The sequence below is a fragment of the Macaca nemestrina genome, chromosome 11 (assembly GCF_043159975.1).
Source record: "Macaca nemestrina isolate mMacNem1 chromosome 11, mMacNem.hap1, whole genome shotgun sequence".
Classification (NCBI taxonomy): domain Eukaryota; kingdom Metazoa; phylum Chordata; class Mammalia; order Primates; family Cercopithecidae; genus Macaca; species Macaca nemestrina.
Genome location: NC_092135.1, coordinates 70,443,220 through 70,466,988, shown reverse-complemented (window position 1 = coordinate 70,466,988; position 23,769 = coordinate 70,443,220). Strand labels below are relative to the sequence as shown.

Below are 23,769 nucleotides of genomic sequence, written 5' to 3'. Positions count from 1 at the left end.
ACACTTATAACTATTCCATACTTGGACTAGATAGCATCTGATTATCACATATATAGCAATCATACTTCTTTTGCTTTTTTTAATCGAGATTAGATCAACTTCTCCCATACACTATAATGACTACAAAAAGAAAACTTGAATCTCCATGAATCATAACTGGGAAATGCCCTGCAGCTAAACTTCTTCCATTTAAGACTTAACTCTAGGCAGCTCATTTATTTGAAGTGTATAGTGCTTAAAAGAACAACACTTTTAAAGCAATAACATTAACAAAGGCTGTGTATAGGTGGCTCCATGAGTGTATACCCTTAACATTTCTACTCATCTTTGGGAATAGATCACACTTTTTCTACACAATTCCAAAAACTTCTAATTGTTTTAAAACAGAAAAATAAACGTTTTAACTTTTGTAATTTATAAAAAGATACCCTTCAGTAAATACAGTTTATTAAAAATACAAATACCCTTTCATATATTTCATTGTTCTGACTATAGAATGGTATAGCAGAGATGGACAAATGGGAGTTTGAATCCCAACTCCACTATCAACGGTACTGCCTTATGCAAAAGATTTAACCTTTATGTGCCTCAGCATCCTCATCTGTAAAACAGAGTTAACCTGCCAGGTGCAGTGGCTCATGTCTGTAATCCCAACACTTTGGGACGCCAAGGTGAGAGGACTGCTTGAGCCCTGTTCACAACCTGCCTGGGCAAAAAAGTGAGACCCCATCTCTACAAAAAATAAAAGAATTTGTCAGGTATGGTGGCACATGGCTGTGGTCCCAGCTGCTCGGGAGGCTAAGGCTGTAGGATCTCTTGAGCCCAGGAGGTCAAGACTGCAGTGAGCCATGATCACACTACTGCACTCTAGCCTGGGTGACGGAGACCCTGTCCCTAAAAAGAAAATAAATTCATTTTAAAAATAATAAACAGGCTGGGCACAATGGCTCACGCCCACAATCCCTGCACTTTGAGAGGCCCAGGTGGGCAAATCCCTTGAGCTCCGGAGTTTGAGGCCAGTCTAGGCAACATGGAAAAACCCTATCTCTGCTAAAAACATACAAAAATTAGCTGGGCGTGGCACGCGCTTGTGGTTTCAGCTACTCAGGAGGCTGAGGTGGGAGGATCACCTGAGCCAGGGAGGTGGAGGTTGCAGTGAGCTGAGCTGTGATCGCCACTGCACTCCAACCTGGGTGACAGAGTAAGAGTAAGAACCTGTCTCAAAAAAATAAGTAAACAGGCTAGGAGCGGTGGCTCACGCCTGTAATCCCAGCACTTTGGGAAGCCAAGGTGGGAGGATCACCTGAGGTCAGGAGTTTGAGACTAGCCTGGCCAACATGGTGAAACCTCTGTCTCTACTAAAAATACAAACATTAGCTGGGTGTGGTGGCAGGTGCCTGTATCCAGCTACTCTGGAGGCTGAGGCAAGAGAATTACTTGAACCCAGGAGGCAGAGGTTGCAGTGAGCCAAGATCATGCACTCCAGCCTGGGTGACAGAGCAAGACTCCATTTAAAAAAAATAAATACATAAATAAATAAAAATAACAACAATGAATAAAATGGAGAGATTCATACCTACTGTGCAAGGTTGTTAAAGGGATTAAAGGCAATATACATAAATACCTAGTCATCAACAAATTGTAGACATTTTTCTCATAATATCCTTGCAGATATACTAACATAAATCCTAAATTTAGCATCTGTATTTCAGTGCAGTTCTAATTGGTTTTCTCAAAATCAAGGAGTTGTGGAGTCCAGGATTCAGGGCACAAGCCCAAATACATTGCCCCCACCTGCCCCCAGACAAAAAAAGAATACTGCTACTACCTTAAGATTCTGGCCAGGCACGGTGGCTCATGCCTGTAATCCCAATACTTTGGGAGGCCAAGGCAGGCGGATCACAAGGTCAGGAGATCGAGATCATCCTGGCCAACATGGTGAAACCCTGTATCTACTAAAAATACAAAAATTAGCTGGGCATGGTGGCACATGCCTGTAATCCCAGTTACTCGGGAGGCTGAGGCAGGAGAATTGCTTGAACCAGTGAGCTGGAGCTTGCAGTGAGCTGAGATTGCGCCACTGCACTCCAGCCTGGCCTAAGAGCAGGACTCCCTCTCTTTACTTCTTCCACTGAAGAGTAAAAAAAGCATTTGCCGTAACCTTGAATAGAGTCCACAACTCCATCAAATTGTAAACACAAGATGAGAATCTTACCAGCTTTGTACCAATTGAACGGATGGTGTTCTGAGAAGATTATCTGGAAGGAGACTTATTTCTTTCATTATATTTGCCAGTCTGACAGGCAACTCTTGCCGAAGAAACATAAATGAGGTCTTTTCACAAGCATTCACTGATCCTGAAACCAAACATGATGGGTAAAGCAGTAAGTAAAAGCCATAAGGAAACCGAAGGCAAGAGGCAGGGAGAAATGAGAGGCAGTTACCTGGCAAGGCCAGAGGGGTAGAATCACCACGATGGGGCAAGGAATAGAAGGCAAAGGTATCCCTGCCTGTGGGAGGTGAGGGATGAGATAACCCAGTCTCCAGAGTTATGACATTCCAATTACTGACATTCCAATGGCTCTGTACAGCAATTACGATAACCTTGTCTCCCTAACTTGTATTCTTATAGTGATGACCCATTTTAGAAGTTAGGTAAACTGAGCATTTCTGAGCAAGGCTTTATAAAATTAACAGCAGAACCTGGAAAAGTCTAGCCTGTACACCCTGTTGCTGCTATCATTTAGAAAATCTGTTTTTTAACTCTAGTTTTAAAGAGTTAATGTCTAAGAAACAGAAACTTTAAGGTGGTCTGAATGCAGTGGTATTTACGACTAATTGATTACAACCAGTTACAGATTTCTTTGTTCCTTCTCCACTCCCACTGTTTCACTTGACTAGCCTTAAAAAAATAAATTAAAAACAGGGGGCCAGGCACAGTGATTCATGCCTATAATCCCAGCACTTTGCGAGGCCGAGGCTTGAGGACTGTTTGAGCGCAGGGGTTCAAGACCAGCCTGGGCAACACAATGAGACCTCATATTTATAAAAAATAAAAAACAGCTGGGCGTGGTTGTGCTTGCCTGTAATTCTAGCCTTGGGAAGCTCAGGCAGAAAAGTGAGGTTATAGTGACCTATGATAGCACCACTGCACTCCAGCCTGGGTGACAGAGTAAAACCCTGTCTCAATCAAAAAGAAAAGAGTAAAATTTTGATGTTTGCATATGAAGATTCACTGATTCCATATAGAACCACAAATGCTAATTACAGTAAGCAAAGAGTAAGTGGAGTCCAGGTGTGGTGGCTCACACCTATAATCACTTTGGGAGGCCAAGCTGGGAGGATGGCTTGAGCCCAGGAGTTTGAGACCAGCCTGGACAACATAGCGAGACCCCATTTCTAGTTTTAAAAAATACACACACACACACACACACACACACACACGGGAAAAAAGAGTAAGTGCAGAGGAAAGCTTTCAAGCAACAGAAAGCAAAAACCACCACTGCCTGTTAGCACCATCTTCAAGTAGGTCCTATTCAATTGTCTGGTTACTGGAAAGTCTCCTGACCCCTCCACTCCCATATCACGATCCCATATCACTTCCTAAGCAGAATCGTTGTAGAATGTCCTTTGGCAAACAGCTCCACTTAATATTAAACTAAAAGGTCTTGCTATTCCAGTAATGCATTTTAAGCTTACTATTCTTGCTGCTTTAGCAGAGAAAACGTTAGCAAAAACTAGACTGTCAATAGTAGAAATTAAGTTATTAAAGGAAAACAGCTTGTGAAAGTTTCATGGCATACTTATGACCACCACCAAATTCGCCCCTACGTCGAACTAGGGTCATTTTAAAGTAAAAACAAAAACCTAAGGCTTTGACCCAAAAATTATGCGACTATAAACCACAATTTTAAGACAAAGTTGTCAACCATGCAGGTATCATTCAATGCAGAAGTCACAATGCAGAAGATAACCTTTGTACTCAAATTTTACGAATTCATTAAGGTTTTCCCTTTTCCCCTCATTGCCTTGATAAGTGGGAAGTAAAAGTTAAAATGCCTAACTATGCAATTCCTTCTGCAATCTGTTTAACAGCTTATCGAGAAAACAAGGATAATCTGGTAAACTTCACAGCATCCTGTCCTCATGCACTCAACACGTGCTCAAGACTTACTTGCTGATGATGAAATGCGCTGTTGGTGCAAACAATTTATGCTACTGGCAAGGAAAACATTCTAAGAAACTCTGGGCCAGTTATAACCTGCCTTGCCTATCATCACGCCATTTCTATGCAATCAGCATATGCAAAACTGGGCATTCATCATCACTGCGCGGAATCCAAAAGCGATCCTCGGGGGTGTCCACGCTCGGCCTCCCACGCGGGCGCGCCTCCTCGGAAGGGGCCTGGCCGAGCGCGCACCTGCACACGTGCGCCGGAAGGCGGGAGGTCATTCCGCGCGGCCCAGCTGGTTTGTTTTCAACAATACGATCAAAGCCACACGCCCACCGTTATTTACGCCGTCAGCTAGCGCCGGCACTTGGAGGGAGGAAGTAAGCACCTAAGGCGCTGGGGGCGGAAACACTGAGGAGGAGGGCTGCGCCTCAGGCGAGAGCTGGCCGGCACCGACCGGGCCTGGAGCAGGGGCCGCAGCTCCCCGCCTGGGACCGCGCACAAAGGCCCGAAGTCCGGGCCGCACTCACCGAAGTCCAGGAACTGCTTCATGGAGAGCGGGGACGGTGAGAAGCGCGCGTAGAAGTCCACCTGGCCCGGAACGCCGCGCTCGGGCGCCGGGCCGGAGCCCGAGTCCGAGCTGAAGGAGCGGCTGGGGCCGGCGGCGCGCAGCCCCGGGCCCGGGACGGCCAAGGCAGCTCCGCGAAGCAGCCGCGCCAGCCTCATGCCGAGCCCCGCTAGAGAAGCCAGAGCCCGGGCGCCACGTTTCCCCGCGCCTCTGCCGAGTGGTACGTGAGGGACGTGGCGGGCAGCAGGGGAGGGGAGCGGCTGTCACCGGCGCGGCCCCCACCCCTCTCGCCGGAGCCCGGCCCCCTGCGCCGCTGGGCGGGATGCAGAGCGGGAAGGAGGCAGGGAGAGAAAAGGGGGCGGGCGCTCGCGGGGCCCGCCCCCTCGCCGGAGTCCCGCCCAGCCCTGCGGGGAAGTAGATGAGGAGCGCGCGCCAGGCCGCAGCCGGCGAGGTGTCGGGTGCGCGTGGCAGTTGTCCCCGTACATTTCGGGTGACGGGACCGGGGACACTAAGAGGCGAGGCGGTGTGGAGCGTCCCCTTCCCGCGCCCTTTTGAAACAAATCCCACCTTCCTGCTTCCTCTGCCCTCCTAGTCTCGGCCAAAAGGCTCAAGGACAGGGCGGCCCTCCGCTTGCACACACCGCGGTGTCCTGCTGCGAGCGCGTTCTAAAACCGCTTCTCTGTGACGCAAGCCACACATTTCAGGGTCAGAGAGCTTCAGGAGTCCCCGCTTGCCAAACAGTGGTACGTAAATACGAATGCTGAAGAGTGGGACGTGTGGCCCTAAATAGTATCACCGAGACGGCGGCCCCAGGAGGAGAGACGTACTGCCATGTGCTGGCTGTGTGCCTTTGAGTTGAGCTCTTTAACCCCTCTGAGCCTCCATCTCTTTACCTGAAAAAGGAGCGTAGTATCTGCCTCAGTTGCTCTGACATGGGTAGTAGAGCTATCTGTGTTAGCACAATGCCGGGGACATACCAGATAATAAATGGGATTTATTTTTACCATTATTGCTTTTTAAAATTATGTCCTTATTAAGATTTTATCAGAACCACTTACCTGTGTTTTCCCTGAAGCACATTTTACCAAAAGTTTGAGAGAAAACAACAGTTTTTGGCCGTTTTGTAACTATTTGACGTATTCGAGTATCAGCAGTTCTTCTCCCACACTGACTGTAGGTTTTAGAAAGTGTAACGGGTACATAGTTTTGTGAACCCCGAAAGTTTGAGACAAGTCTCGATTAATGTATAAAGTTTATCTTGGCAAAGTTGAGAACACGTCCGTCTCTATATGTAAGAAGCAGACAACTTGAAGCAGGGGGGAAGGCTTCCAGGTTATAGGTAGGTGAGACAAATGGTTGTAGTCTTGAGTTTCTGATAAGCCTTTCCAAAAGAGGCAATCAGATATGCATCTATCTCAGCAGAGGGATGACTTTGAATAGAATGGGAGGCAGGTTTGCCTCGAGCAGTTCCCAGCTTGAATTTTCCCTTTAGCTCAGTGATTTTGGGGCCCATGTTTTCCTTTCACATTTCGGTGAATCTTCATTCTCCTTATGTTTTTCTGGACAATCACACGTGGATACGGTATGGGACATTATTCTTTTGGCCCTGACAGCTTTGTCAAACCTGGTATCAGTGTGCACCTCTGGAGTTCCCATCTCTTTCTTGGCAAATTTCCAGATATCTTTGCTGAGTGCCCGAGGGCCACACTTCTTGAAGTCCATTTCAATGGGATGTGCTTGGGAATGTTGATGGTGTCACCACCTCATTGGTGGCTGAATGGCCCCCTTCTGCTTCCCACCCTTCTTCTGCAGTGCCCAAGTTGGAATGAAGAAAACAATTTTAAGTTGAATATTACACGTTCTTAAAACAATCCATCAAACATTTCCACAGCTCTACTCCAGCTTCTCAGGTTGCCTCCTCCTTTCTTTTCTCCTTCCTTCTAGATTATTCCCTGAGCTCCAAAGTCTTGTCACTTTATCATGCACACCATTATTCAGCTTCCTCAATCCCTGTTTGCAATTTTGCTGCTTTCTGCCTGAGCATGTCAAGATGCTCGGCTGAACATTAATTTATGTGAAAGCACAAAGGCCCAGCAGAAACTTTGAGACTATTTTAGCAAGATTTTTTCCCCCAGGAAGGAATCAACTGTTGTATAAAGTGCTTTTTCTTTTCTCCAAAGTATATTCACCATGCTTCAACCAATATATGGAGAATGTGCATATAAAAGCACATATTAAGTGGTGTCAACTTTTGCTTCTTAGTCAAAGACTTTGGGTCCAGAAACTGGAGAGAACTTTTGAGGACTTTAGTAAAGAGCTATATTTTCTGTTGTTATGGTCTGAATGTGTCCCCTAAAATTCCTATGTTGAAACTTAATTATCCACGTGGTAGTATTAAGAGGTGGGGCCTTTAGGAGGGAATTAAGTCATGAGGGCAGAGCCTTATAAAAGGGCCTAAGAGGGTGAGTCTGTTTCTACCATCTCTTCTACCATGTGAATGAAACTGCCTTTGAAAAATTGTAACAGTGAGAAAATTCTGACAGTGAAAGAGATCTGACCTAACCAACTCCATCTTGCTTCTCACTTCCAAGCTGCCCTTGTTTATTGATGAGCATAGGCCAAACTAACTTTGGGAGGAATTTAGTTTATATATTAACTTTGAAACAAAGATAACAGCTCCTCCATGAAACAAACCCCCAGCTTTCCTGGGGACCGGAACACCTTTGTTAAACTAACAAATTAGGCAGGGCACAATGGCTCATGCCTGTAATCCCAGCACTTTGGGAGGCCAAAGTGGGAGGATTGCATAAGTCCAGGAGTTCGAGACCAGCCTGGGCAGCATAGACCTTGTCTCGACAGAAAATGAACAAAATTAGCTGGGCATGGTGGCACGTGCCTGTAGTGCTTCGTGGGGAGCATCAGTTGAGCCCAGAAGGTGTAGTTTGCAGTGAGCCAAGATCCTGCTGCATCATTTCTGCCTGTGTGACAGAGCGAGACCTTGTCTCAAAAAATAAGTAACAAACTAGCTACAAGATTAGAAATTATAACTCAGGAGTCATGCAGTCAGAGTCCACAAGATCACTGACCTCCGCAATTGCGCCTATAGATAACATTGCTATTATAAAACCTAACGTTGGTGTTTGAGTTATTTTTCAAACCCTGAATTCCAATGGACCAGGTAGAACCACACAGATAAGTAAAATGACTCATCTGGTCTTGTGGCCCCCACCCAGAAACTGACTAAGCATAAGATGACAGCTTCGGCTTCCTATAATTTTATTCCTGACTCAACCAATCAGCATTCCCCATTGTCTAACCTGCTGTCTGCCAAACTATCTTTGAAAAACCCTAGCCTCTGAATTTCTGGGATGTTGATTTGAGTAGTAATAAAACTCTCATCTTCCATTTAGCCAGCTCCACAGGCATTAAACTCTTTGTCTTGATAAATTGGCTCTATCTGGGCAGCAGGCAAGAAAAACCTATTGGGTGGTTTACATGAGGACACAGCAAGAAAGCCCTTACCAGACATTGAATCCTGGCACCTTGATCTTGAACTTCCCAGCCTCTAGAACTGTAAGAAAACTAATTTCTATTGCTTAAAAATTACCCAGACTGAAATATTTTGTTACAGCACCACTAACAGACTAAGACACACATGTAGATATAAAGTATAATCACACTGTAAGCTTCTATAGAAAAATTTTTACGTAGCAGACATGGAATTCACTGAGAATTTATGATCCATGTTGGACTGATGTGACTGAAAGGAATGGAAAAAGCAATAGAAAACAAATAAACTGTGTCACCTTGTCCCCAGTACCCTCTGGCTTCATGAGGTTCAGAAGACAAAAGGAAAAAGAAGTCATGATATTTCCCCCCCAACACCTTTCTTCAAGGCTATAATTTGTGTTCAAGGGTGGCCACAGCTTCCTATCCCTAGAGATATAGTACTAATTTTTCTCTGTTGCTGATTGGGTGCTCACCAGCCTTGGAGGTTTAATTCTGCCCACACTCCTGTAAATAGTCCCTTAATTAATCAATTTCCCTTTTGAGTGTGCTATCATTTCCTGCCCTAGAACCCTTTTTGATATGCTGGAAAGATAGTTTTCAAAAAAGGTGACATAATGACTCTCACGCAGCTATAAAATGAACATGTGTCAAATTTTATTTAATACATTAATTAAACGAGGGAACCAGTGAAGATATTATAGCCAGTTCAAAGGAGAAGTGAAAAAACGGAATACAGAAAAATTTGCAAAGGCTGTAAAACTGGCTGTTTCCTTGGGAATCAGGGAGGGTTGCCCTTCTACCTGACAGAATTTATTTGCACATGTATAGGTAAGAATTATGTGTGGTGTTACCATTCATCTGCAATTTATAGAGTTGTAAAATAGCTCAAAGACAGTGAATCAGAATCAGATATCCTGAAAAGTTGTGCTCTAAACAATACATAATATTCCACTGAAGCATAATTTTTCTCCATATACATTTGCCTTCTTTCTTTAAAGGGTACTTTGATTCAGGTAATTACATGTGTAGTGATATGAGGGCATCCTATTCACCAGGATTTATTTAGCAAAAACATAGTTTTTTTCTGGAGTAAGTGCTTTGAAATGCTGCTGGAGTGGAAGGAGAGATCTCTAGGGAAGGCTCAGAACAGCTTTACAGGAAGCTAGGAGAGGAATTCACTTTGTCGAGCAAAGGGGAAGGGGAGGAGGCAGAAGATTGCAAAGACTGTTCACAACGTGAGCACTCCTTGTAACCCAAACCCTCAGTAAAGTTTGCAAAAAGAGATTATTGGATACTGAATCTTTTATGTGTTGTGCTTTTGTGAAAATTGGAGGAAAGGATGATTTTTTATGAGAGTTTGTGGCAATGGGGATAGACTTTGCACATAAAGAGTCTGAGTGGTAGTGGGGGGGGGGCATAAATGAGACTATGAGCCTCAAGAATTTACAGACATGGACAGGGAGAACTCTAGACTTTCACAAACTGAGACTGGTAATGTTAAAAGATAAATTTGGGCACATTAAAAGTTTTAAAAATTTATTTGAACTGTTGATTTAAAAAAGAAGACTCAGACTCTGTAAAATATTTTAAGAGATTTATTCCGAGTCAAACATGAATGACTAAGGCCTGAGGCACAGTCTCAAGAGGTCCTGAAAACATGTGCCCAAGGTGGTTGAATTATAGCTTGATTTTATACATTTTTAGGGGAACGGAAGTTGCAGGCACACATCACTCAGTACATGTAAAGCGTACACTGCTTTGGTCTGGAAAGGCAGGACAACTTTAAGACATAATATAGGGGGGTTGGGAAACTTCTGGCAGGAGGGGGCTTCCAGGTTATAGGGAGAGTCAAAGATTTTCTGACTGGCAGTTGGTTGAAAGAGTTAAGTTATTATCTCAAGACCTAGGATCAATTGAAAGTGTCTGGGTTAAGGCAAGGGGTTGTGGAGACCAAGGTTCTTATTACACAGATAAAGGCCCCACGTAGCAGGCTTCGGAGAGTACAGATGGTAAGTGTCTCTCATCAGACCTAAAAAGGTGTCAGACCTTAAAAGGAAAAACCTGGAAAGGGAAGGCGATCCTCTACAGAATGTAGATTTTTTCCCCAGAAGAGAGAGCTTTGCAGGGCCAGTTCAAAATATGTCGAAAAAATATGTTTTGGAGTAAAACACTTCAATTTATTTCAGGACCTGCTATCTGTCATGTGATGCCACTGAGGAGTAAATTCTGATTTTTTTTATCTTGCCCAAATTCCTATCTAAGAATTCTGGGGAGTCATGCCCTACAAACCATAAATTCTCATCAGATGGGTTTTATTTAACCCTGTATATGGAGACTTACTTTTCAACCTGACTCTGGAATAACATTTACAAGACAAGGAAGAAAAGCAAAATATTTTACCCCAAAACATGTTTCTTTGCCATGTCTTGAAATGGCCCTGCAAATCTGTCTTTTGTGGGGGAAAATTTGCATCAGTAAAGAATCTCTATTAACATAGCTGGATCTTTTACTTCCAGGCCCTCCCAATCCTAAAAAGATTAACTTAAAGTCTAGCACCTTTTAAAGATCTGAATAGGAAATGTTTGTCATCTGTTGTCTCTGAGAGCAGCACAATAAAACTTCAAAAGAACTTTGGTCTCCACAATCCTTTATCTTAACCTGAACATTTCCTTTCTATGATCTCAGGTCTTTAGATAAACTCAACCAATTGTAAATCAGAAAATGTTTAAATTTACCTGTAGCCTGGAAGCCTCAACTTTGAATTGTCCTACCTTTCATGACTAAACTAATGTATTTCTTAAGTGTATTTGATTGATGTCTCATGCCTCCCTAAGACATATAAAACCAAGCTGTGCCCCAATCACCTTGGGCACATGTTCTCAGGACCTCCTGAGGGCTGTGTCATGGGGCCATGGTCACTCATATTTGGCTCAGAATAAATCTCTTCAAATATTTAACAGAGTTTGACTCCGCCTCAGCCTCCCAAAGTTCTGGGATTACAGGCATGAGCCACTGCACCCAACTTTGTAAATGTTTCTTATCAGACTTTAAAAAGGTGCCAGAGTTAGTTAATTCCCTTCTGAATCAGGGAAAGTACTTGGAAAGGGAATAGGATTCTCTATAGAATGTGGATTTTCCCCACAAGAGACAGCTTTGCAGGGCCATTTCAAAATATGTCAAGAAATATATTTTGGGATAAAATCTTTGGTTTCTTGCAGAGCCTGCTCCTTGTCATGTTGGTATCTTATGCTACAAACAGTCTGTTTTGTCAGATGTAAAGTCTCTGTGTTAATGTTAATGCTGATCAGCTGTACCTGAATTCCAGCAGGGAGGAGAGAATAATGAGACATGTCTGACCCCAGCTTCCCATCATGGCCTGAACTAGTTTCTCAGGTTAACTTTGGAAAGCTCTTGGCCAAAAGGAAGGGTCTATTCAGTTGGTTGGAGGGTTTAGAATGTATATAGTTTCTGAGACAGAGTCTCACTCTGTTGTCCAGGCTGGAGTGCAGTAGCATGATCTCAGCTCACTGCGACCTCCACCTCCTGGGTTGAAGTGATTCTCTGACCTCAGCCTCCCGAATAGCTGTGATTACAGGTGTGTGCCCTCACATCTGGCTAATTTTTGTATTTTTAGTAGAGATGGGGTTTCACCCTGTTCGTCAAGCTGGTCTTGAACTACTGATCTCAAATGATTTGCCAACCTCAGCCTCCCAAAGTGGTGGGATTACAGGCCTGAGCCACCACCTCCAGCCAAATTTTATTTTTGGTTTACAAGGGAGAAGCTCATTGGCTAAACCAACTAAGGAGGGGCAGAATAACCAAATACTTATTTTAATTTGTTAATCATTTCAGAGATGCAATGGTGTTGACAGATTTTTATTTTGTATTTGCCAGGCCTCTTTCAGACTCAAGCACAAAACACTCAGTTCAAACTTCTTTAAATAACTGAGCTGCAGCCAGAGATCACTGGTTAGTTCACAGGAATAAGCAGGGTTAGTCTAAAATGCAGACCAAAATTTAAAAAACTAATTATGAGACTAGAATATAATGACAAGTGTATGATAAGTTGTGAAACATAATTGCTCTCTCTCCAGTCCTCAGTTTTGTTAAATCATGATAGGACTGAATTGTTTGCAAAACAGAGTTTAGATTCATACTTGGCCTGATTATTTGCATAAAGTGCAACAAGAATAATTATTTTCACATAGACTTTTAAAAAGTGGCTTTGATGAAACCCTGTTCTCTAAGGAATCTCAGTTGAGACTTTTTAAAGCCAAGCCCAGCCATGGGTTTGTACTCTTAAATACCTGAGTTGGGTACATTTCTCTCTTCTTGAGGGCCCGAGATGACTTGGGGCTCCTAGCCCTGTTAGAAAGTGACATTTCTAACTCACCAAACCTGTACGGAGATTGTACAGACAAGGCATGAGGCAAGTTTTCCTAAGGGAAAACTTGCAAGTTTTATGCCTCTGCAAGTCAAGCTTGATTCCCTAAAGGGAACCACACCCTTTTAGTAAAAGCCTTTGTAAAAGAACCAGTTTCTCCAATTGCATCCTGTTGCAAAAGAAAATGGATTCTTACTGCACTTATGCAGAACATTATATTGCTATAAGTTAAGAATATTCACATCTAGCTTCCAAATTTTGGAGAAACCAGGCAGAGAGAAACAAATATTGCTCCAAATTTTGTTCACAGGAATATACCTTACTCAATTGTTAAAAGTTGTAAGTAGCTGAAAATGAAAGTTTTCCTGACTTTGGAAAGGATCAGCAACATTTTAAGCAAAAAATTGAAAAGGATTTCTTCAGTTTTCTATTAGTTCAGTCCATTCAGTTAACTCTTATTCTGCAATTCAGCTCTTCATGAATCCTGTATTGTTTTCCTCTATTCCAATGTCACAATTTCCTAAGTTATCAGAAATCTTTATTTAAGAGCACCTGTCAAAAAGTCCTATAGCTGATTATAAACCATCTTTTGAAAAGGATCAAAACAAGACAATTGTCTCTGAATAACAAAATGTCCAGTTTAGTTACAGTCAAAAACAGGATTAACAAAGAAATTTGGTTATTATTGTGGTTTACAATAACTTAACATAGTAACCCTAATTATGATTGGTAGCATATACTCAGACATTAGAATTTTAGAAATCCAATACAATTTTGGAATGTATTTTAATATCATATACTAAAATATAACCTGAAGAATTTAAACATAATTTTTATTTTGACAATGCTGTGTAACTAAATATGTCAGATAATCTCGTTTATTTCTCTTGGATGCTTCAGGGGCCCACTGTAGCAGCCCAAAGTTAGGAGTCAGGAAAGACAATTTTGAAGTTGAAGTTTGATTTTGGGAAGCCTATCAAATATGGTAAAGATTTAGAATACTTGATATTATGAAATAGAATTCCAGGTTATCATAAATCATTTATTTACCTAAATGATGACTGAAAAATCTTTTTAAAAGGCAAAAACCTTTACTCTTTTAGAGGGAAGACTTAGGTTTCCAAACAGTCTTGTCTCTTATCTCTCCCTTCCTTTTTTTTTTTTCAGTAGCTTATTTGCAAGGCAAACAAAAGTCTTTCATTATCCTTTAATTGTATTACATGAAAATCTTGTTTAAGAGAGAGAAAGCCAAACTCCACCCTTACATTAGTCTATTAATGTCAGCCTTAATGTTTAAAAAATGAAACCTTATAGGCTGGGGGTGATGCCTCACACCTGTAATCCCAGCACTTTGGGAGACCAAGGCAGGTGGATCACTTGAGACCAGGAGTTTGAGAACAGCCTGGCCAACATGGAGAAATCCTGTCTCTATTAAAAATGCAAAAATTAACTGGGCATGGTGGTACCCACCTGTAATCCCAGCTACTCAGGAATCTGAGACAGGAGAATCACTTGAACCCAGTAAGTGGAGGTTGCAGTGAGATTGCACCACAGCACTCCAGCCTGGGTAGTGACAGAGTGAGACTCTGCCTCAAAAACAACAACAACAAAAAAAACCTTATAGATAATTTTATCAAATCTTAACCTGTTTGTCTATGAGGTGAGTTTCTTATAAACCTTTTTTTTTTTTTTTTTTGAGATGGAGTCTCAATCTGTTGCCCAGGCTGGAGTGCAGTGGCCCGATCTCAGCTCACTGCAACCTCCACTTCCCTGGTTCAAGCAATTCTTCTGTCTCAGCCTCCTGAGTAGCTGGGATTACAGGCACCCACCACCATACTTGGCTAATTTTTGTATTTTAGTAGAGATGGGGTTTTGCTACATTGGCCAGTCTGGTCTCGAACTCCTGACATTGGGTTGGGTGATCTGACCACCTCAGCCTCCCAGAGTGCTGGGATTACAGGCAAGAGCCACTGCACCCATCCTCTTATAAGCCTTTTATAACTCTATGCAAAGTTTTGTTAAAGAGCAGATCGGTGCGTTTAGAAAACCTTGTTTTCCTTTTATTCCTATGTTCTATTTGTGGAAAAACCAAATAATACTCTTTTGAATTTAGTCAATACATTTACACACAAGATTTCTTTTACAAGGTTAATTTTTACAGACCTTCCACAGCTTGTTCAAACCTTGAGTTTAATTTAATTTAATTTAAAACAATCCTTTAACCCTCTAGGCAAAAATTGACACTGCCATGCCTTCTTATAATCTTTTACTAAAAACATATTTTACTTTTTTCACACACCTTGCATGTAAATCTATTTTCGGTAGCCTCAGTTATATGTTATGGTAACTTTTAGATATTTTTAGTGTTGATGTAAAACCTGGTAAGTTATTTTAATTATGTACTAGGCACAGATAAGGTATCTTTCCAGCATAGTTAGGGGCACAGTTAACTCCATATGTCCCCAGGCCTTAAACTGTAAAGCAGGCAAGTCAAACAATTTTCAACAGCCAAAGAAGCAATTTTTGACCTTAAAGCATTTAGTAATCCTAGTATTTGACCTGCATAATTTAGACCATGTATTTACATTTTGAAGACATTTGTCATATAATCTTTAAGACTTTAATTTCTCTAAGATTAAAGTCACATGAACTAAAAGGCATTACAGCTTCTATTTTTTCTTGAAAAATATTTGATCTAAGTGCTTATTTTTATTTAATCCAATTAATTGGAGCTCTTTTTAATATAAACATCACACACATATCACATGTATAACTACACGGACAGAAGAAGATCCAGTAGATATAAGATTTTTTTTTTTGAGACAGAGCCTTGCTGTGTTGCTCAGGCTGGGGAGCAGTGATATGATCTCAGCTCACTGCAACCTCCACCTCCTGGGTTCAAGTGATTCTCCTGCCTCAACCTCCTGAGTAGCTGAGATTACAGTCACCCACCACCATGCCTGGCTAATTTTTCTATTTTTAGTAGAGATGGGGTTTCACCATGTTGGCCAGGCTGGTCTCAGACTCCTGGCCTCAGGTGATCCACCCACCTCAGCCTCTGAAAGTTCCAGGATTACAGGTGTCAGCCACCTGGCCCTGCCAGATTTTTCACTTGGCAATCTCCTAGTTGGATTACTGGACCTGGGGTGGAGCTCTTCAAGAAACAGGGGTACGAAAACATGCCGTTTCTAGGGCCTAATAAGTAGGTATAGCTTGAAGACAAAAACAGATTTTGAGAAGGATCTATCTGACTTTGATTATTGGGGTTCCCTGAGGAAAACAGATTTTTCCCAAAATGGGTTCTGTGGTGCCTTCTCTGTTTATCCTAAGGAATCCCAGGCTATCAGAAATTATCTTAAGCTTCTCAGGTGTGCATTGAGAGTGGAGAAAAACAATTCAGTCAACTGAGAAGAAAAAACCTTTTTCCAATCAAACAAGAGATAGAGAAAAAAAAGACATAAAGGTGTTTTAAATATACTTATAGCTAGGATATCCATTTTTTTTTTTGTTTCAGACAGAGTCTCACTCTTGTTCAGGCTGGAGTGTAGTGGCACAATCTCAGCTCACTGCAACCTCTTGGGTTCAAATAATTCTCATGCCTCAGCCTCCCAAGTAGTTGGCATTACAGGTGCACGCCACCATGCCCAGCTAATTTTTTGTGTTTATAGTAGAGGCAGGATTTTTAGATGTTGGCCAGGCTGGTCTTAAACTCCTGAGCTCATGCAGTTTACCCACCTCGGCCTCCCAAAGTGCTAGGATTACAGACGTGAGCCACCACACCCAGCCTGTCCCCTGTTAATATAAGCTGACTTTTAACCATGGTGCTCTTTTAAAAAATATTTTTAAATCCCTTATTACTTGAGTTAGTCAAGCAGCCAATATTTCTGGCTTTTGAACTTTACCAAAAGCAACCTCACAGGTGAAACCAACAAACCTCAACTAAGGTTATGACTTAACCACAAGTGTTATGAGGTATTTTCAAAGAGGTGGTAAGCAGTTTTTAAAAAATCTAGAATCTCTAAATGTGCCTCACAGAAAGGAAGATTTAAAAAAGGAAGCTGAAAGTTGTGGATGGATGGGAATAGAATAAGCAAATGTAAAAGTCACACAGATAGGGCTGGGTGCGGTGGCTCACGCCTGTAATCCCAGCACTTTGGGAGGCTGAGGTGGGCAGATCACATGGTGAGGAGATCGAGACCATCTTGGCTAACACAGTGAAACCCTGTCTCTTCTAAAATACAAAAAATTACCCGGGCATGGTGGTGGGCGCCTATAGTCCCAGCTACTCGGGAGGCTGAGGCAGGAGAATGGTGTGAACTTGCGAGGCGGATCTTGCAGTGAGCTAAGATGTGCCACTGCACTCCAGCCTGGGTGACAAAGTGAGACTCCGTCTCAAAAAGAAAAAAAAAAAAGTCACACAGATATTAACTGGAAAGTACTCATTCCCTAAGGCAGGACTGAACCTGGGATGCCATTGTAAAATGGCAGAGAACAAGAGAAAATACTGCCATGTGGTTACAAGGTCAAGCTCCCAGGGATGTAAAATAAGATGGAGACCTCATCCAGTGTTTGTTTTGTTTTGTTTTGTTTTGTTTTTCTGAGACCTGTAGCAAAGATTGTAACTATCCAGTTTTCTGGCCTGCTTGAACAACAGGCTTATGGGATGCTAAGCCCAGGTTGTATTTTAAGGTATTCCACCTTATGACAACTATACAGAAAGACACACAAAGTATACCAGATTAGCTATAGGTTAAGACTAGCCTCACAAATCTTTTTTTCCATTAATCAAATCTACAGATTATATAAACATCGAATTTTTTTTTTCCACCTTTCATTCATCCAGGTTTTACAGAGAGAGGGAGGCCAGAAGTGTAAGAACTTCTATGCTTCTGCTGGCATGTCAGGTTTCTAAGTTCCCTTCCCCTGGGCTATGGAGTCCTATTGACCCTGGAGTCCTTTGAAGGGAAAGCAGACAGAGAGGTTATCTACATACTGTAAAAGTTGTCCCTCCTCAAGAGATTTTTCAGTTAGAGCTGTAATTTCTTCCTGGTTCATTTTTAGGCCAAACAGTTTAAAGTTTGGGGAAATGATATTTACCCCTGTTTGGGGATACATGTGAATGGGAGTTTCCTGTGGTATGGAGACACAATTATCCATCCACAAAGAGAGGACAGAGAAGGAAACAGAAAAAAGGCTTTTTTTTTTTTTTTTTTTCAAAGGAGTTCCAATGGTTCAGGATACACTGGAGAGAAGTACAAACTGAAGATGGTTTTTAACCATCCGGGAAAGAGGGGAAAAAGGCATCCCTTAATTTCTCTTCCCAGCAAATACCCAGGGTACATGAGGGAGAGGGAAAAAAAGGCATCCTCTTTTTTCTTCCATCCTTCTATCCCCACGTTTCACCAACCTTGGCAGGTGCTGCCCATGGGTCCCAATATGGCCTTCACCCATGTAGCAGGGAAGCCTAGAGGGTAGGAATATCTGCACTGGCCTATCCTCCCTGCTGTTGGTAACCTTCGAGTTCCCTAGACCTCATTTATGCCTTGGATACACACATGACCTCCTTCCATGACGCTGGGGGGAGTTGCCTAATTGGCAGGAATTAGTCATACTCGCCTGTGCTGTGCCGCTAGACTTCTGCTGTTGTCTGATCTAAGACCTAGTTTCCTTTTCTAGGGCTTCAGCCTGAAGGTTGGAATTGAGTTTGGAACAACAAAGTGCCCCAGGAGGGTGCATGGACTCATTAAATTGACTCCCATATGGGCCTTGCCAAACTGTAGTCAGTGACTGGCAGTGACAGCCTGGGCCATTCCTCCATTGTTTCTCTGCCATAAGCAGACTGCTAAGGTGAAGCTGTGGAACCAGATCCTCCTCTAACAAGGGAGAGAAAGGGAGTCCCAAGATTTGGGGATGTGGCCCAGTAAGGTGCCTCCCAAAAGGAAAAAAACAACTCTCGCATAGGAAAGCTCTCTGTATTTGCAGATCTGTGTTAACTCCTGACATAGTGGGGGGGAAGAAAAAAACAACAGCTTAAGTCAAGGAAAGTGTAGGCACCTGGGTTAAAAAGCCTCTTGCTCTTATGCAAGTGGGTTCCTTCAATGGGGAAAAAACTCTTAATCACTGCCTCCTCCTTGCCTCGAAGAATGGATGGAAACCACATTGTTCTGAATTACATTTTTGATGACTGGGCCACTTGCCCATCCTACCCAGTAATATCTCTGTAGTTTGCAACAACACCCTTAATATTATAAAAGAAGAGATAGGAGCCATTACAATCCATGAAAGAAAGAAGAGAAATGCCACAGCAAAGTCTTGGCTGACACCCTAACAGGTGGTTGGGTACTGGAGCTGATCTGGGGACTTCAGGCAACATCAAGGTGTGGCCTTGGCTGGATGCCTTCAGTTGCCCCAGGACCTTATTCTGATCCCCGATGATGGCCAGACCTTTGTGAGGGGAAACAAAGCCAGGATTCCCTACACCTGAGTGCAACAGGGCAGAGGTGAGTGTGGCAGGTTCCTCCCCAGCATTGCTCTGTAGCTGTGCTGTTTGCCTTTAATTGGCTAATCAGAGGATTGGTGCTTCATCTGCCTTCAGAAGAAAGTCTGAGGACGAGAAGTCTTGGGAAAAAGTGAAGCATCATAGGTCCACATTTACTCACCCTTCTGATGATCCTGGATGAGCTCTGAGAAATGATGCAGGATTTTTCTCAGTCACTTTGCCAGCAGGGACCTCCTGTTGGTGACCCACCCAGGCCTCATTTGGGCATACTACCTGCTCTAGGTGACCTGCCCACTCAGCACACCCAGTCTGCACCTAGCTTTCACATACGGCTGTGTTATAGCTCATACGTGCATTTGGTGGTTCCCAAGTTCGTGTTCTGCGTCAAAGAAGAATGAGGATATCCTGACAATTGAAGGGTGGGGAGGGTGGAGAATTGTACTGAGCAACATAATGGTTCTCAGTGCAGAGGGGGATGCAGGGGTGGTACCCCACCCCAAATTGGGTGGTTTCTCTCCCAGTGTGGCTGAGTCTGGGGCTTTTATGGGCCCAGAATAGGGGAGTGCATGCTGATTGTTTTGTGAGTATGCAAAAAGTTCAAAACAAAGGCACCACTCAAAGGTGTGCATGGCTGTGGAAAAAATCAATTGGGGAAGGGTGAGTATATGTAAGATAGGTGAAGGTTGGTGATCAGAGGCCAGTGCACCAAATGGGAAGACAGGTTCTCAATTCATTCTGTGGATTTGACTTGTGGCTTGGCTTTCAGGCTTTAAACTGTCTTTGGCATGAAGGTGGGGTTTCACCAGCAACCCGCCCCATCTCCCTAGGCATTTGTCTGACTCCTGTGCTATCAGTGTCACTGGAAACTCTTCAGTTATGTTGGACCTAAAGCACCAGCATGTGTACTGCCCTCACCTTCCTTCCTTTCCTTATTTCAGCTCTGCTTTCCTTGGTATCTGCTTTCCTCATAATGACGGATGGACAGAGTAGCACCAGGCTTCAATAGTCCTAGCTGAGCAAAACCTTGGTAGTGAGCACCTCTTTCATGGTCAGTTTTGAAAAGCACCAGGATAGTCTCTGGCCAGAGTTGGACCATGTTTCCACTCCTGGAAACTGGGAATAAGTAGAGAGGCAGCACACACACACACACACACACACACACACACACACACACACTCTCCATCATAGGATGCTAGGCAAATAAAAACCATACCCGTTCATCACCCATTTTGATATTCTGCAGACTGGACATACTTTCTTTTATTGTACTTACAAATTTTTACTAACTGAAGATTTTTAAATTTTTCTGGAATTTGTTAGTGGGATTTAATAAACACATTCAATTCAAGAAATGTGACATTCTTTAAAACTTGAAGAATAATGATTCTTTACACTTTTCTCTACTTTTATTCCTCTCATTTCCTGATTGCTTCTTTTGTTGGGATTTCTCAGACTCCAGGAACAAAAGACAGATTAACAAGAGTAAAACACACAGAAGTTTATTAACACATATATCTCATATATACATGGGAGATAATCCAGAGAAATGAGTAAATCTCTAAGAGGTGGCTTTCACTTAAGCTTAAATACTGTGGTTTTCTGAATCAAATAAATGGTGTGGAAGAGACTCAATTATGACATGGCCAGGAAAATCATGGTAAACGAGCAAGGTTTGTTGTGTAGATTTACACGAATGCCTTCTTCATTGATAAGCTTCTAGTGATTTTACAGTGCAGAGAGGAAGCCATCCTTACAAATGGCGATTTCCTTTATAGATGTATAATTTCTTTTACAAAAGGGTAACAGCTCTTTTTTCAGAGCTTCCCCTGTTTCTGCTGTTTTCCAAAATAGCTGAAAATAATCTTTATGCTAACAAGGTAAATTTAGAGTGCTATATTCTCCTACAGTCATATTTTTGGGTGGTGTGTCCTGAACCCTATCTCTTTTATTATTTATTTATTTATTTATTTATTATTTTTTGAAATGGAGTCTCGCTCTCTCACCCAGGCTGGAGTGCAGTGGTGCGATCTCAGCTTACTACAGCCTCTGCCTCCCAGGTTCAAGTGATTCTCCTGCCTCAGCATCCTGAGTAGCTGGGACTACAGGCACCACACCCTGCTAATTTTTGTATTTTTAGTAGAGAGGGGGGTTTCACCATATTGGCCAGGCTGGTCTTGAACTCCTGACCCTTGTGATCTGCCTGCTTCCCAAAGTGCTGGGATTACAGGTGTGAGCTACTGCGCCCAACCCCTTTTATTATTTTTTAGTTAAGTAATGTGCATATTTTCACCTTTCTTAGAGATTTAGAAAAAAGAAGAAACAGAATTCACTGTGATATGAACTTACTGGACATATCTTGAATAATCAAGTTGATCTTAAAAGCAGAAAGCGTACCGTGAATTCAGCATTAGCTGGAAGAAGGCAGCTACCTTTTGTCTACATATTTTCTCTTTCAATTTCCCAGATCTCATAACATTTTCTTTGGGTGGATGGCCATATCAGTAGAATTTGATGCATAAAATAGAAACCAGTGTAGATATTATTGACATGAAGAGATTTAATTCAGGGGATTGATTAAATGTAAACAAAATAGACTAAAGTGGTCTCTAGGCTGTGCCACTGAGAATAATTACTAAAATAATAACCCAGCTAGGGAATTCTGAGGCAGTCACTGAAAATTGCCAACTGAAAATGATTAAGTTAAAATTGCATTTGCAAAAATTATGAGAGTGGGTGGTGGCTCACACCTGCTATCCCAGCACTTTGGGAGGCTAAGGTGGGCAGATCACTTGAAGTCAGGAGTTCAACACCAGCCGCCTTGACATGGTGAAACTCTGTCTCTAAAAAAATACAAAAATTAGTCAGGCTTGGTGGTGCATGCTTGTAATCCCAGCTACTCGGGAGGCTGAGGCAGGAGAATCACTTAAACCCAGGAGACGGAGGTTGCAGTGAGCTGAGATCATGCCACTGCATTCCAGCCTGGGTAATAGAGTGAGACTCTGTCTCAAAAAAAAAAAAAAAAAAAAAAAAAAGGCCGGGTGCGGTGGCTCAAGCCTGTAATCCCAGCACTTTGGGAGGCCGAGACGGGCGGATCACGAGGTCAGGAGATCGAGACCATCCTGGCTAGCACGGTGAAACCCCGTCTCTACTAAAAAATACAAAAAACTAGCTGGGCGAGGTGGCGGGCGCCGGTAGTCCCAGCTACTCGGGAGGCTGAGGCAGGAAAATGGCATAAACCTGGGAGGCGGAGCTTGCAGTGAGCTGAGATCTGGCCACTGCACTCCAGTCTGGGCGACAGAGCGAGACTCCGCCTCAAAAAAAAAAAAAATACAAAAAACTAGCCGGGCAATGTGGCGGACGCCTGTAGTCCCAGCTACTCGGGAGGCTGAGGCAGGAGAATGGCGTGAACCTGGGAGGCAGAGCTTGCAGTGAGCTGAGATCCGGCCACTGCACTCCAGCCTGGGTGACAGAGCGAGACTCTGTCTCAAAAAAAATAAAAAATAAAAATTAAAAAAAATTACGAGAGTGAAAGGAATCTAACATAACCAACTCCATTTTACGTTTAACCTCCAAGCTGCCCTTTTTCATTTCTGGGCGTAGGCTGAGAGAGCAATAGGAGGAATTTAGTTTATAGTTTAACTTTGAAACAAAGATGATAATAGTGCTTTCCCTAAACAAATCTCCTTCTTGCCTGGGAACCAGACCATCTTTGTAAGACTAACAAATTAGCCACAAGGTTAGGTTTAGAAGTTATATAGCTAGAGGCCACAAGATTCCTGACTTCCACAATTGCTCCTAGAAATAACATCAATGTCTGTAAAAGTTTTCAAGGTATTTTTGAAACCCTGCATTCTGATGCACCAGCTGGCACCACCCAGACCAGTAATCTGGTTCAACCAGTTCTATGATCCCACCCAGGAACAGGATGGCAAGAACCCACGTAGAACCTCCTATGATTTCATCTCTAACCCATCCAATCAGCACTCCCACTCCTTAACTCCCTATCCACCAAATTATCCTTAAACACTCTGTCTCTGAATTTTGGGGGAGACTGATTTGAGTAATAAAACTGTTCTGCCCTTTAGCCAGCCCTGTGTGCAGTAAACTCTTTCTTTATTCAATTCCCTTGTCTTGATAAATTGTCTCTTATCTGGGCAGTGGGCAAGGAGAATCCGTTGTTCAGTTACAAATCTGGGGGATTGTCTGGGATAGCTCTTGTGGACATCTGTTTGTGATTTGGCAGTCCCTCACCAGTTTCAGGTCTGCAGGCCAATCCAAGTGGCTGCTTAGTTCTCTTGGACTAAGGGCTGCCTCTGGTGTTGTCTCTGCCAGCAGGCTGCTGCCAACCCAGAGTGCATGGATCTAATTGCAATGGAGACATAGTTCCTGGAAGACATCTTATAACCTGGCTTGGTGAGTATTCCAGGTGCTGCCAAAACCTTTGTTCTCCTGATCTACTGACCTCTCTAGAGGCACCTGTGGCCCCATCACAGGGACTATCCAGCTTTCCCTGGAATTGTAAGAAGAGTCTCAGTTTGTGGCAGTCTCTCCCCAGCTGGATGAAGAATAAGGAACCTGTTTAAAGAAATGCTCTTCTAGTTTAGAATCTGGTCTGGAATTGTGGTTTCGAAGGCCTT

At 42.9% G+C, this 23,769-nt stretch overlaps 1 protein-coding gene and 1 long non-coding RNA gene across 19 annotated transcripts in view; one reads left to right on the top strand and one right to left on the bottom strand.

Annotated features, from left to right (window-relative positions):
- The window catches only part of LOC105483232 (pyruvate dehydrogenase kinase 1), a 70,411-nt gene extending 65,013 nt beyond the window's left edge, over nt 1-5,398 (bottom strand). For 15 of the 18 annotated variants that reach the window (XM_071072938.1, XM_071072939.1, XM_071072941.1 and 12 more), the window contains exons 1-2: nt 4,702-4,963; nt 2,216-2,357 (exon numbers count right to left, since the gene is read on the bottom strand). In XM_071072938.1, coding sequence (XP_070929039.1) covers nt 2,216-2,357; nt 4,702-4,897 — 338 coding nt within the window. In that variant the 5' untranslated portion in view covers nt 4,898-4,963. Of the gene's footprint in view, nt 1-2,215; nt 2,358-4,701; nt 4,966-5,306 lie in introns of those variants that run through there. The other 3 variants (XM_071072953.1, XM_071072952.1, XM_011743978.3) reach the window with 2 other exon arrangements.
- LOC105483231 (uncharacterized) overlaps nt 4,966-23,769 on the top strand; it is a 32,841-nt gene continuing 14,037 nt past the window's right edge. Inside the window, exons 1-2 of the long non-coding RNA XR_011609858.1 lie at nt 4,966-5,482; nt 23,465-23,545. This is a non-coding gene — a long non-coding RNA (uncharacterized lncRNA). The remainder of the gene's footprint in view (nt 5,483-23,464; nt 23,546-23,769) is intronic.